This window comes from Myotis yumanensis, unplaced genomic scaffold, assembly GCF_028538775.1.
Source record: "Myotis yumanensis isolate MYYU_CA2020_CCGP unplaced genomic scaffold, mMyoYum1.0.hap1 SCAF_4, whole genome shotgun sequence".
Lineage (NCBI taxonomy): Eukaryota > Metazoa > Chordata > Mammalia > Chiroptera > Vespertilionidae > Myotis > Myotis yumanensis.
This window is the reverse complement of record NW_027223755.1, coordinates 29,086,127-29,099,068: the sequence shown is the minus strand read 5'-3', so window position 1 is coordinate 29,099,068 and position 12,942 is coordinate 29,086,127. Positions and strand designations below refer to the sequence as shown.

The window sequence follows — 12,942 nt, the reverse complement described above, 5'->3', positions numbered from 1 at the left end:
GGCCCAGACTCCCACCTGCCTTGGGGGAGATCTTGTTTATATTAACCAGGCTCAGTTACCCCAAGTGGCCACTCACTGTGGTACACGGATGTGAACGGGACTCTGAGCTGGGCCCAGAGGCCTTGTCTACACCCGTGCTGTGCACCATGGTGGGGCCCTGTCTTGAAACCGGGAATGACCCAGGAATGCCAGCCTGTGCCCTGCTCCCTGGGCCTCCCAGGTGGGGGGAGACACAGCTGTGGTCCCTGTTCACAGAAGTGGATAAAGTTTTGTTTACATATTCACTCCTGAGAGCATTTCTTCTGAAAAGAATCCAGAGGAATGTCTCCAAGAAATGGCAGTTTTGTTGATGGGAATAACTTTAGAACTCCTACTAACGTGTTATGAAAATTGGCTATTAACTTCTTTATGCATTTGTCCTTTTATTTATATTAAGTGTAAGCAAAGGCCAAAGTCTGGTGGGCAGCCTCTGGATTTCCAGAGAATTGGAGGCCTCGAAGTAAGCGCTGGGTTCAATCATCCCCTTACTAGAGATACCTGGGCCCTTTAGTAAGTGTTGAGAAGATTGCACAGAGATGGGGAGGCCATGTGGGACATTTGTTCCTGCAGCAGGGAAGGGTCACAGCCCGTTCCTCCGGATCCCCACCTTGGGCCGCTGGAGGACCTGGGAGAGGTGGGCTCTTTGGTCAAGGAGGTAGGCTGGTGCGGAGCAGGACTGTACCCCAACTGCCTCTGCCATGGCTCAAGTGGGGGCTGTGTGCAAAGGAGCAGGTCGGGCTGCCACATGTCCCGGGACCCATTTCAAGTTTCATCTTCACCTCCCTCTGTTTTAATTCCGCCGTGGACTGCCGGGAGCCACACTGGCAAAATCAGAACCTGATCACCCACTAGTGCTGCCCAGAGAGCCTCACCGACCTCAGCAAGTGAACGGGTGGGGCGGCTGGTTTGCCACAGTGTCTCTGGGGGGCCTGTCACTGTCACCAGAGGGATCCCCCTTTAGGAAGCATGCCATGTGCCCCCCCCTTTGGGGTCTTGTTTGTGGGGATCCTCACCAGCGGAGTCAGGCCCCCACGGGTGCTCTGGTGGGACTCAGGCAGAATCAGTGATCAGCGTCTGAGGCCCCAAACGACTGATTGAGAACGTGCCGCCCCCTCTTCCCTTGCTTTGCTGAGCTCTGTGGTCAGGACAGCTCTGTCCAGACCTCTGAGTCAAAGGCTCTCACCTCCTGAAGTGTTGCCTAAACCCAAAGACAGTGCTAGAAGTGGAAGCAGAAACATGGCTCCCCAGACAACAAGCCTGTGGTCCCTCCAGTGGGACCAGCAGGGCTCACCTGACAGTGGAAAGTTTTCAGAGAGAGGAATGCCTGCAGCTTGCGTGGTGGGGACGGGAATTCCTAAATAGAGGTGAGCAAAACACTCATTTGCACAAATTAGCCTTTCAGATGGGAATGTCGCTCATGCAAGACCTGACCGGCACAGAACGACTTCTGGGGGGTAAGTGGAGGGGGGACTCTGCGTCCCGGGCACAGAGTCAAGGTCCCTGCACGGGGCTGGCTCCCCCCTGGCCCCACACAGCCTCTTCTCTCCACGCCGCTGGGAAAGCTGACTTCCTTCATCGGGAGGGCCACAGAGAGGACAAAGGGCTTCTGGGCACCTGCTCACAGTGACTCTGAGGATGGTTAGGACGGGGGGGTGACTGCGCCTGCCTTTACTCTCTGGCCTGACTCTTCTGCTGGTGCTTTTAGAGCGGAGGGACTCACTCTTGCTCAGGGAGAATACGGGAGAAAGCACTGGGCCTGTGCTGTTCCCTGGGACCCTCACCCAGTCCTGTACAGCCTTGTAGGTGGGGCTGGCCCAGCAGGGGACTGACTCATGGGTGTCCTGGCAGGAGGAAGACCCCAGCCCAGGCACACCGCTGTCCCACCCAGTTCCTTCACTGCTTTCCCTGGAACCTCCCAGGTGCCTGGGCCCTTTAGAAGCTCCTGGCCCTGGGCAGGCCTGAGATGGCCGTGAGAGGGAGGCCATCTGTCTGGATGCTGCAGGGGGTCAGAGAGGGGGTGGAGGTAGGGGAGGATCCTGCTGGCCTGGTCTCTGTAACCCAGTCCTGCTGACATGTGTAGCACACCTGTCCAGGGGGCCACCCTGTTGACCCAGACTTGACCGAGCACCTGTGCGTTCAGACTTCCATGAGTGACATCACCGAAACAGAAGTAAAGACTCCCGAGGAGCCTGTCCTCACTGGAGGAAGAGGACCCAAGAAAGGCCTCCTGGTCCCTGAAGGCCCCAGCACGTTACTATAGGCCAAGGGGCCACGAGAGGTGGGGTCAGTTGGGCCCTCTGCCTCCTTCGTGAAGGGTTGGAGGTCAGGGGCAGAGCAGAGGGGAGGGAGGTCCTGAGTCAGTGCCCAGACTACCCAGCCTTGGCCTGGCAGGAACCTGCCCTCTGGGTGCATGATTCCAGGGCATGAGGACGCCAAGGATGGGCCTCCGCCAGGTCCCGAGGGCGGTTCCGTGGATCTGCCCTTGTCCTCGTAGTGCAGTTCCCGCCAGACTGTTCTGAACTAGGGTGCAGGCAGGAGGCGATGCTGCACAGACCACGTGGTCAGAGGGGCCCAGCGGGAATTGTGCGCACAGACGCTCCCATCTGCCTCCTGTCACGCCCTGCTCCAACCCCTTGGGGCCCTGAGACCCCATGGAGCCCCACACATGATTTCTGTACCTCAATTCTCATAGCATCCTGACCAGGGCCTCTCCAGGACACATCCTCCCAGCCAAGACACCAGGACTGGGCCTCAGAGCCACTGTGACTGAGACCAGCTTTTGTCTTCAAGGGCAGTGAGTCTGAGCCTCCACCCTTTTGCCGTGGGTGTCATCACGGGCCTGTGATAGGTGCCCTGCAGCATCTGCTCCACATGGTATGTTTTACCTGGGCTCCCAGTTATCTGTGGGGGCGCTGAGGCCTGTTGGGCGCTCACTGTACACCAAGCTCACCAGACACAAGGGCTTCACAGGGGGTTGTGGAACTTGGTTGGGCACTCAGCCTTTCTGTGCCTCAGTTTCCCCAGTGTGAAAGCAGGATTGAAGGAGGACAAAACCAGGGACTGCATCTCCCTTTTAGTAGGTGAGGAAACAGGCAAGGAGAGACGTGGATTTAGCCCCAGGCCACGTGACTGGTGATGGCCTGTCCACAGAGCCCATCCTTGCAGCCCCTCACTCCCTTCCTTGCCCTGCCCTGTGTGTAGTGAACTGTGCCGTCCCCGGGTTCAATGGGGACCCTGTGGGTGGTAGCCGACACCATCTGGATTGGGACTCTCCCATGACAAGGTCCATCCCGCTCAAGTAGGGAAGGGGAGGGACACTGAGCCTGTCATCCCGAGAGGCGGTCCTGGAGGACCACTCGGCCACCTCTCCACAGCTTGAGGCGTTGGGGTGCTGCCCCTCTGGACCCTCCAGTTCAGGCAGCTCCTCCTGGAGCCCAGGGACCCCTTCTGCTTCGGCCCCCTTTTGCCTCCATCCCCTCCCTGCCAGAGAGGACTTCTTCCACGCTGGATTTGTCCCTGCAGCCCCGTCCTCACTCACCCCTCCCGAGATCTTACAGGACAGAACTGCAGGCCGGCCCCAGCACCCGCCCTGGGCCCGGCAGTGAGAGTACAGGCTAGGCCGAGGTCAATTGGGCTGTTAAGGAGATGTGATTGTGGGGGACATAAATCAGGACTTCTCTCCAGAAGCAGGAGTCACCGTGTTTATTGAGTGTGATTCTGAGGAGAAAATAAAAAGCCAGCAGGATCTGAGTCATCGTTTAGTGGCCCAGGAGAGGGTGTGCAAGGTGTGAGCGCCACTCCCCCGCCCCTCCCCCTCCTCGGGGACACAATATGTAAATTTAAGCATTTCCTACCCAGGTCCAACATGCTTCACTGACTGCTTCGGCAAAACCCCAGTGTGGACACTGGTGTCCTAGGACCAAGATGTCCAAGCAGTCGAGCTGCCGGGAAACAGTAGCCACAAGTTTAGATTTCAGGAATAATATTTTCAAAAATCAATCTCTCCTGCATCTGCTGACTCAGCTTGTTAAAAAAAAAAAAAAAAAAGGTGTTTTCTTTGGATACGGATGGGGTCCTCCTGCAGCCCCCAGCACCAGCCCCCCGGCTGGCTCTCCCCTGCTGGCTCACCTGCCCAGGGTGATAGATGTCACTAACCTAATAAATGCTCACCATTTCCCTCACATAAAAATGCCTGTGGTTTTATTTCAGTAATTCTGCCATTCTGACATCACACGGAAGGCATCATGCTCTACTCAGGACCAGCACGCACTCACCTGGGCAAAAACCATAGGAATTCACTGGTTCTGCTGATTTTTGTATGTGAGTTGGGACCAAGGTCTCCTTTAGTTAACATAGCCTTTGGCATTTATGAAAATGTACCAAGACAGAATACGCTCCGCTCCATGGTGTGGCAGAAACCCTGTGCCCACTATTTTCAGGCAGCCCTGGCTGCCATGGGGTTCTCGACTGAGTATGGGAACCATCCATGCTCCTCTGCAAATGAATATATTCATTGTTCTGTCTCTGAACTTCCCTATTTAGAGATCAAGTATTAGCTACACAGAAAAATAACAACAGCTCGGCTGCTTACCCCACACACGTTCCCATTCCAGGTTTCATTTGATACCCCTGGGAACCCCACACAGCAGGTCCAACGGACACTCTCTGCCCATACCTCTGGATCCCATTTTAAAGCAAGGAAGAGGAAAACCTCAGTGATTTGCCAAAGATCGCACAGCCGCGAGCCAGGCCCCTGGGCCTCGATTGCCCTGGCCATGGACATTCTCTGGGAGAGGCAGCGCCGTGGTGGGCCTGCACCAGCCCAAGGGCCTGGGGAAATCCTGCCCCTATCACTCTTATGTTGCCTTTGGGGAATTATGTAACCTTTCTGTGCCTAACTACCTTTCCTGTCAGGCGAGGTGACGGCAACAGCACCCAGCTCACCACTTCCACGGGAGGGTCCAGCATCTGGGGTCAGTGAATGCAGGTGTGGGCCTCTGGCCACCCCGTGCAGGAGAAGGGGGCTCTTTGTGTGAACTGAAGGCCACTCCTGATGGCCCTAGAGAAGCCACTGCCTAGGAATGGAGCCAGCAAAAAGATTAGCCAGAATGAATATACCGCCCCGGGGGGCTGGCAGGTGGCTGGTTTATTTGAAGAATGATGGTGCTAGTCCTGGCTGGTTTGGCTCAGTGGATAGAGCATCAGCCTGTGAATTGAAAGGTCCTGGGTTTGATTCCGGTCAAGGACTCATGCCCAGGTGTCGGGCTCGATCCCCAGTGAGGGGCGTGCAGGAGGCATCCGATCAATGATTCTCATCATTGATGTTCCTATCTCTCTTTCCCTTTCCCTTCCTCTCTGAAATCAATAAAAATATATTTTTATATAGAAAAAGAATGAGGTGCTAATAGTGAACTGATTTACTAACTTGCCCAACGGCCCTGGGCAACAGGTGTTCTGCTAGCAGGTGTCGTGCCAGCGTCCCAGCCCAGGCACAACGCACTTGCAGGCCTGGCGTGGAGCTTCTTCCTCTCTGCCAGGCACCCTTACCAAAGGGGCACCCAGGTTTCTCTCCAAAGCCTCGAGTCCCCAGTGGGAGAAGCAAGGGGGCTAAAAAGTCAGGCTTGGGTGGTGAGGTGGCAGGTGACTTGGGGTCAGCGGCAGGGCGTCAGGGAGAGAAAAACCCAATGAGTCCTTGACCAACAGCCAGAGCCCATCACACAGCAGGTTTTGAGAGACGCGCAGGGAGCAGCAGCTGGGACAACACTCAGCCTTGTCCACGTCCCCCGTGCCTGTGGATGAGGTCACCTCAGGATGCCCAGACGTCCACAGGCACAAGAGCGGCTCCGTGGGGGAATGCCTCTCTTGACACTGTTCCAGCGTCGGCTGGCCGAATGGCCACTTAAATAGTTGCTGAAGATCCCAGTTGACTTTTTATTAATGCCACAAACACTCCAGAGGTGTGGTCTGATGTGTCAGCATGTGTGACAGCCATGGTTTTGACCGCCTAGAGAATGCACATGCACTTGAAGGTTTTCTCCTGAGGTTTTCTCCAGGGTTTCCAGAGCCCAGCCCAAAGCCCACAGACCAGGCTGCTACGGCTGGCGCAGGCCGGAGACCAGCACTGGAGCAGGAGTCAGGTATGGAAATCCCTCCCCAGCCCCAGATGTGTCTCCTAAGCCGGCACTGTCTACTTACCCGTAGTGCAGGAGACAACGGCGACAGACTCACCAACCACATTTGTCCAGAAAGTTGTCCTTGAGGCCAGAAACAGATGCACAAAACCAAAGTGTGTGTGCATGCACGCGTGTGCCTCACGCCTAGGACAAGGATCTCGTGTGTCTGCATTCGAGCAGGGGCCTCGGTGGAGCCCCCGGGGCTTGTCTCATGAGCTATTCTCTCACACTCATGTGTCTCCTTTCCCTTCTGGATTAGCTCTACACCCAGAGGGTCATGTGGGGGCTCTGCTTGCTTCCCAGGAAGGAAGGTGGAGGTGTGGCCTTGGCACAGCAGAGGTCTCCTAGCTTTGGCACAGTCACTTGCTATGTGACCAGAGGCAGAGGGCAGGTCAGGGAGAGGGCCCCCAATTTGTTCTTTTCCCTGAGACACATTCCTCTGCTACCTGGGAAGGCCAACACCCACCTGCTGGGCCCGACACCGCCCTGGCAGAATATTCCGGGGAAGAGCAGGCATCAGCACTTAGTCACCATCCTGATGGGGCGCTGGCAGCTGGCCCGTAATCGGTCAGTGCTGGCACCCCCAGACACAGGACGGGCTGGGAGGTGAGCCCAGTTTATGACATGCCATATTCTCGCCTTAAACCCCGAATGCTTGTGCTCTGCCCTACCTGCCACCTTAACCTGCTTGCAGGAAGGGAACTGCCTGTCCGGGAATGCGTGACTACAATCACCCGCTCCCTGACCTTGCCTTCCTGGCACTGCTGTCTGTGCGCCAAGAGGGAAAAGCACACGGAGACGGGACGGCTCGGGCGCCTGTGGGTGACCTGTGTGGACAAGCCTCTCAGCAAAGCTGCAGCCTGCGGTGAACGTTAGCCCCAAATAACAGAAAAACACCCTCCCAAACTTTCAATGCAGACATGTGCTCACAGGTGGGTGCTGACATCAGTGGGGCACCAGGGCCTGGGTGATGCGGGGAGCTTTCTGTGGCAGGGTCCTCAGTGGGCGGCAAAGGAGCAGGGCCCGTGTCCTTTCCTGGGAGAACCGCCCCCCCCCCCCCCCCCATATCCTGTGACCTTGGAGCCGTTCACAATGAGAGAAGACTCTTATCAGGCGCCGTCCCTTCCTACTTCTCATTAAATCCTTATCAAACAATAGTGCTGGCACTGGCGAGATACTCTGTGTGTGTGTGTGTGTGTGTGTGTGTGTGTGTGCTCAGAATGATATATTAACTTGTGCTAATTAATGTTTATGTAGCTGATCATGGCAGACATCACCTTGGACCACCATCCACAACAGCAGCTTTCACACAGAGAGCGGCCACCTGACCTGCTGGTCTCCGGCCTCAGGGCTGAGCTGCTGCATGTCTGGCCTACAGGCTGGCCAGGCCCTCTCCTGTGCTCCCTGTCCCCACTTGGGGAGCTGTTTCAAACACCTCCTGAGCCTCCCCTCTGAGAGCAACAGAGCCATTGGAGTGACTGCCCGCCTCTGAACCTGTCCATGATCTCAACCTCAAAGAACTGTCTCCCTTTGGTGACAGCAACAGAAGCCCCCTGCCAATCTCCGAGGTCCTGCCTGGCCTGGGCTCCAGGCCCTTTCCTGGGTCCTGGTCTTCTCTCGGCAGCTCCAGTCGAAAGCCTTTCCCTTCCCCTCCCCTCCAGGCCACACCTCCCTTTCTCCTTGACCTGCTGCCTGAATGGGCTCTGCCAGTCACCTCCTCCCCGGCCTTCCTCCGATGGTTTTGAGGCCATCCCAGGTACACTATCGTTTCATCCACAGTAATAATACTAATAATAACAACAATGTCTGTAACCGCACGGTCGAGGTGAGCAGGGAGACAAGCCTTCAGGGAGCGGCGCTGGGCTCTTGGGGCTGCTCCCCTCCGGCACTGCAGGGCTGCACCTGGACTTGTGGAGGGTCTGGTCAGAGGAGCGCTTTGTCCTGAGCTGTGTGGGGACCAGGGCCCTGTGTGAACCATATACATTGGGAACGTGCCCACCAGGGAGCAGGCAGGTGGGGAGGAGGCTGCAGGGTGACATCCACACAGGACCTGGGACAGCTGAGGAGTGAGGGGCATCTTCAAGGAGGAAAGGCAGCTGATTTATGACCCTCGTGTTCAGTGGTGACCTGGGACCCAGCCTGCTCCCTGTGTCAGCAGGAGCCCCATGTGAGGTGGGGTCTGGAGGGGCTGGTATGGTAGACAAGGCCAGATAGGGGAAGAGCCAGGTGGGGGTAAGAATCAGTGGGGATGAAGGGGATGAGGCCCTCAAACTGCCTGAGGAACTGGCTTGCATGTCTGGTCCAGTATTTGACCCAGCAAGACACTCACTGCCTTTCAGTCCTTTCTGTCTCCCCTCTCCAGGTCTCAGCTCCCTGCTCCCCTGTTCCCTCAAGCCTAAGCTTGAAGCATCGCCAACCCCCCATCACATTCAAGTCTTTAGGTTGGAGCTTGAGGACCCCAGAACAAGAGGAGGGTGTGTCTGTGCCCAAGACCTGACCTCCTTTGTGGACCCTGGCACTTGTTCCCGGACGCCACCCCACCCAGATCAGGACCTGAGCCTGGCGGCCTTGGACTCCAGCCCCACAGACCTCCTCTGCAGCGTCAGACTTGTCCAGTGACCCCACTTGGGAGATCCAACAGTCATGTTTGGCTTCAAAGCAAAGTTTGTATTCACTCCTAGAGAAAACCCTGCTCATCACTGACTTGGTCCAGGGAATGTTCAGATGGTTTCAACCTTCTGAGATCATACTCTGAGGGGGTGGCAGGGGGTGCAGCCTGGGGCTGGGGCAGGTGAGCATTAACACCACCCAGGATACAACCCAAAGATTGGGGCAAACTTATCTAAAGTTTATATGGAAGCAAAAGACCCAGGACAGCCCACACAATATTGAAAGAGAAGAACAAAGTTGGAGGCTGACACCACCCAGCTTTAAGACTTGCTGTAAAGCTTCAGTCACCAACATAGTGTGGTGTTGGTGAAGTAGCAGACAAATAGATCAATGAAACAGAATAGAGCCCAGAAATAGATCCCATAAGTATGGTCACTGATCTTTGGCAAAGGAGCAAAGGCAACACAATGAAGTGAAGATATTCTCTTCAGCCAATGGTTCTGAAACAACTGGACATCTACATGCAAAAAAAATAAATAAATAAAATGAATCTAGACACAGATCATTTACCCTTCACCAAATTAACTCAAAATGGATCACAGACCTAGCTATAAAACACAAAACTATAAAACTTCTACAAGGTAGCACAGGAGAAAAACTAGATGCCCTTGGGTATGAAGATGACTTTTTAGATATGACACCAAAGATATAAGCAATAAGCTGGACTTCATTAAAATTACAAACGTCTGCTGTTCAAAAGACAGTTTGAAGAGAATAAGAAGACAAGCCACAAACAGTAGGAAAATATTTGCGAAAGACAAATCTGCTAAATATACAATGAATTCTTGAAACTCAACAATATGAAAACAAACAACTCAAATTAAAAATTAGCCAATGACCTTGACAGATACCTCACCAAAGAAGAGATACAGACAGCAAGTAAACATATGAAAAAGATGCTCCACATCATATGTCATCAAGGCCATAAAAATTAGAACCACCTACATGGCTCTAAAAAAATAGTCTTATGAAAAATAAGAAAAGACAACAAAAAGAGTCTAGAAGGGACAATGGAGTGGATGTAGAGTCTGTCCCCCTGACTCGGAGCTCCGTGGGACAGGGTTTCTCAGACATGGGCAGGAGTGACCAGGCTGCACTCCAGACCAGGGTCCCCTCGTGCCTCAGCCGCACTGGGAAGGCACAGTGCCCTCCCCTCCAAATGGCCGAGGGACGCAATGCTGAAGGCAGGCTTTGCTCAGTCTCTTTGGCCTTAAAGTTGTGGAGGGCACATCCTCGGGGCTGCTTCACTGCGTGTTAGTAAGACACTCAGTGCCGACTGCTCAGACAGCCCAGGGCCGATGACGCCTTCGCCGTTTCTGCAAAGGCAGTCTCCATGGACATGGGGCACTGGACGGCAGTGGGAGGCAGGGGCCTTGGGTGGCGGGCGGAGAAGCAGCCTAAGTGAGCGCCCCAGCTGGACACACCGGCTCTGGGTCCTGGTGGGAGACTTTGCCCTGGGCTTGTGTCCTCTGTGGATGCTCCTCGGGTCCTTGTCACCTTCAGACATCAGAGTGAATGTGGTCCGGGAATGGGGTGGGCCAAGGACCTCAGCAGGGCCATGCTGTGGACCCTGCACAGCAAGGGCCCTGGGGGAGAGCTGGAGGGTCAGATGGAGGGTCTGGAATGGCAGCTGATAAAGGCCACTCCCACCAAGAAGGCCGCCCACCTGGACTCGCATTACAGTCAGGCTGAGAGGAGACCCGGAGTCTTCTCTCTGCGCGTTCAGTCATAAGCCTCGTTGATTTATGACCCTCGTCCGCAGAAGAGAAAAGATTAACTTCCGGGAGCAAGTAGTGAAACTGGATGCCGCCTGTCATGTGAACAGAAAGAAAAAGCAGCTGTGGCAGGAGCGGGTCAAAGGACAGGGGTGTCTCACTGCGATGGCTTCTGATGGGCAGGGCTCCTGCCGTGGGCACTGAGGATCCAAAAATAGTTTTATGATCAAGTCACCTTTAGCCAACCTCACTCGCTAGAAGGTGAGGGCCAGTGCAGGGAAGTAAACATGCTGGCCAAGTGCAGGCTCAAGGCTCTGGCCCTTGAGCTGTGGGAGGACCCAGGTCCCTGTGCCTTCCACCTCCTCACCTTGTTTCATTTTTACGGGAGTAGAATGGGGAGGGTGGGGGGCGCCTGCAGCTGTGACAATCAGATACTTGGGGGTTTTCAGCCTGGCAGGTCTGCCCCCTGGAAAGTGAGCAAAAAGTGGGCATGGATAGTGGCCCTCTCCCTGGGGACAGGAGACATCGGGTGACATGGACTCGCTTCCTCATTATTAATGATGAAGAGCCATTGCAGGGGCCTCTGAGCAAGGTCAGGGCTGTTTCTCAGCAAGACTCAAGGCGGCCTAGGCCACCTGAGGACCCATGCCACCCAGGCCACACCACTTTCTGTTCTCTGGGCTCGTCCAGCCTGGCGTGAGATGGATCCGAACTATCACATGAGTTCGGTGAAGAACAAAATGGACCACCCAGAGAAGTCACCTCTCACTAAGGAGCCTATGCTGGATGGGGACCCCGGTGCCCTGTGCCTACCGGACAGGTCGCTGTGCCCTTCTCCTGCCGTCTGTTTTCAGGGCAGAGTGTTGACATATGTCCTAGAGGTTCTCTGGTGCATAAACTCTCCAAACCCAGAGGTGCATAAAAAGGGCTTGTTTTTCTAAGAGCAGCCCCCATCTCCCAGAGGCTCCCGAGCCATCTGTGCATGACTGTCAGCTGTGCACCCTTTAGTCAGTCATGAACAAAGAGGTCTTGTGCGATCTTGAGTGTGAGCAGGTGACCTGCTGAAGACTCACATCACGTAGACTCTTCCACTCAGATTTGGCCATTAAGAAACCCCTTCCTGCCAGGCATTGCTGAGCCAATGTTTGGCTGGACACGTGAGTGGATAGAGAATGGAAATCAGATGACCCTGGCTGCTGTGGGCAATCTCAGGGTTTGTATGACTACTGAGCCCACTGATGATGGCCATCAGCTAAGATGGCCAGAACTGTCCCCAGGGGTGTGATTGCTGGGGTGGTCCAGGACACGCCGAATATGGGCATCAGGCACCTAACAACTTCCATGGGCCCCAGACCTGGGTTTGTGCACTGGAGCCAGGCAGAAGGGAGGGGAGTGGGGAGAGGAAAGGCTGGGTCCTGTTGAGTCAGCAAGGAGTTTGGGCCCAAGAACCTCTTCTTTCCCTGCCCAAGGTGGGAGGTGCTCCCAGGGCTGGCAGGCATCTGCCCCTTTGTGCAAGCATGTTGGTCCCAAGATGTCCCCCAAAACTCATCTACATTGAACCCCATTTAGGATGTGCTGGGGAGCCCTGTATGAGGTGCGCTGTTGATCAGTCTCTCACGTTCCTTTTCCCAGCATGGGTTCTTCTTTCTCAGGGCTCCACTCCAGCACAGGGCCTTTGACCTGCCCACCCCTCACCTGCCAGGGTCCTGCAGAGCCCAGTAGCTGGTAGCTGAAGGCACAGGGAATATGGAGGGCGGGGGGAGGTCTTTGGGGGCTGCTTCTCAAGGCCACAAAGACCCAACCTAGCAGAGCCTGCAGAATTGCCTGAGACAGGCTAGTAAGTCAGGACAAGTGGGATGGGGAAACTGAGACATAGTTAACCGGCCAAGTGTTTACAGCCATCTAGTAAATTGCAAAATCCTATCTTCCCTAAACCAAGGACACTTAAGAGTAAATGGTTTACACTTCTCCTCCCCAACCAGTGGGTAAATAGCTTAAATCACCCTACTCAGGGAGATAGCAGAAATCCAATTAGTACCATTTGTGCCAACCACACCCAAGGACAGATGAGTTAAGGGAATAAGTCTCATTTTGGTGCATCAGCATAAAGCTGATGAATATTCTATTGAGAACCTTCCTTAGAACTTCCCCTAAACCCCTAGCCTTTAAAACCCTCAAGACAAGGACCCAGTGCACTCTCTCCCTCCTGGGAGCAACCCCATGCCTTTCCCTTCCCGCTCCTCTTCCCTCACAGGCCTGCATCTCCTAAACTCTAAGGGACCCCAGGAATCTTGCAACCAGGGGAGAAATGGGCAGCAGCAGCTTGTCCCAGGCTAACCCCCTGA

At 54.9% G+C, this 12,942-nt stretch overlaps 1 protein-coding gene across 1 annotated transcript in view; it reads right to left on the bottom strand.

The window, feature by feature from the left end:
- The window catches only part of SLC9A3 (solute carrier family 9 member A3), a 64,180-nt gene extending 57,713 nt beyond the window's left edge, over positions 1-6,467 (bottom strand). Inside the window, exon 1 of the mRNA XM_070411997.1 lies at positions 6,235-6,467. Coding sequence (XP_070268098.1) covers positions 6,235-6,337 — 103 coding nt within the window. The 5' untranslated portion in view covers positions 6,338-6,467. The remainder of the gene's footprint in view (positions 1-6,234) is intronic.
- Between the last annotated feature and the right edge of the window lie 6,475 nt (positions 6,468-12,942).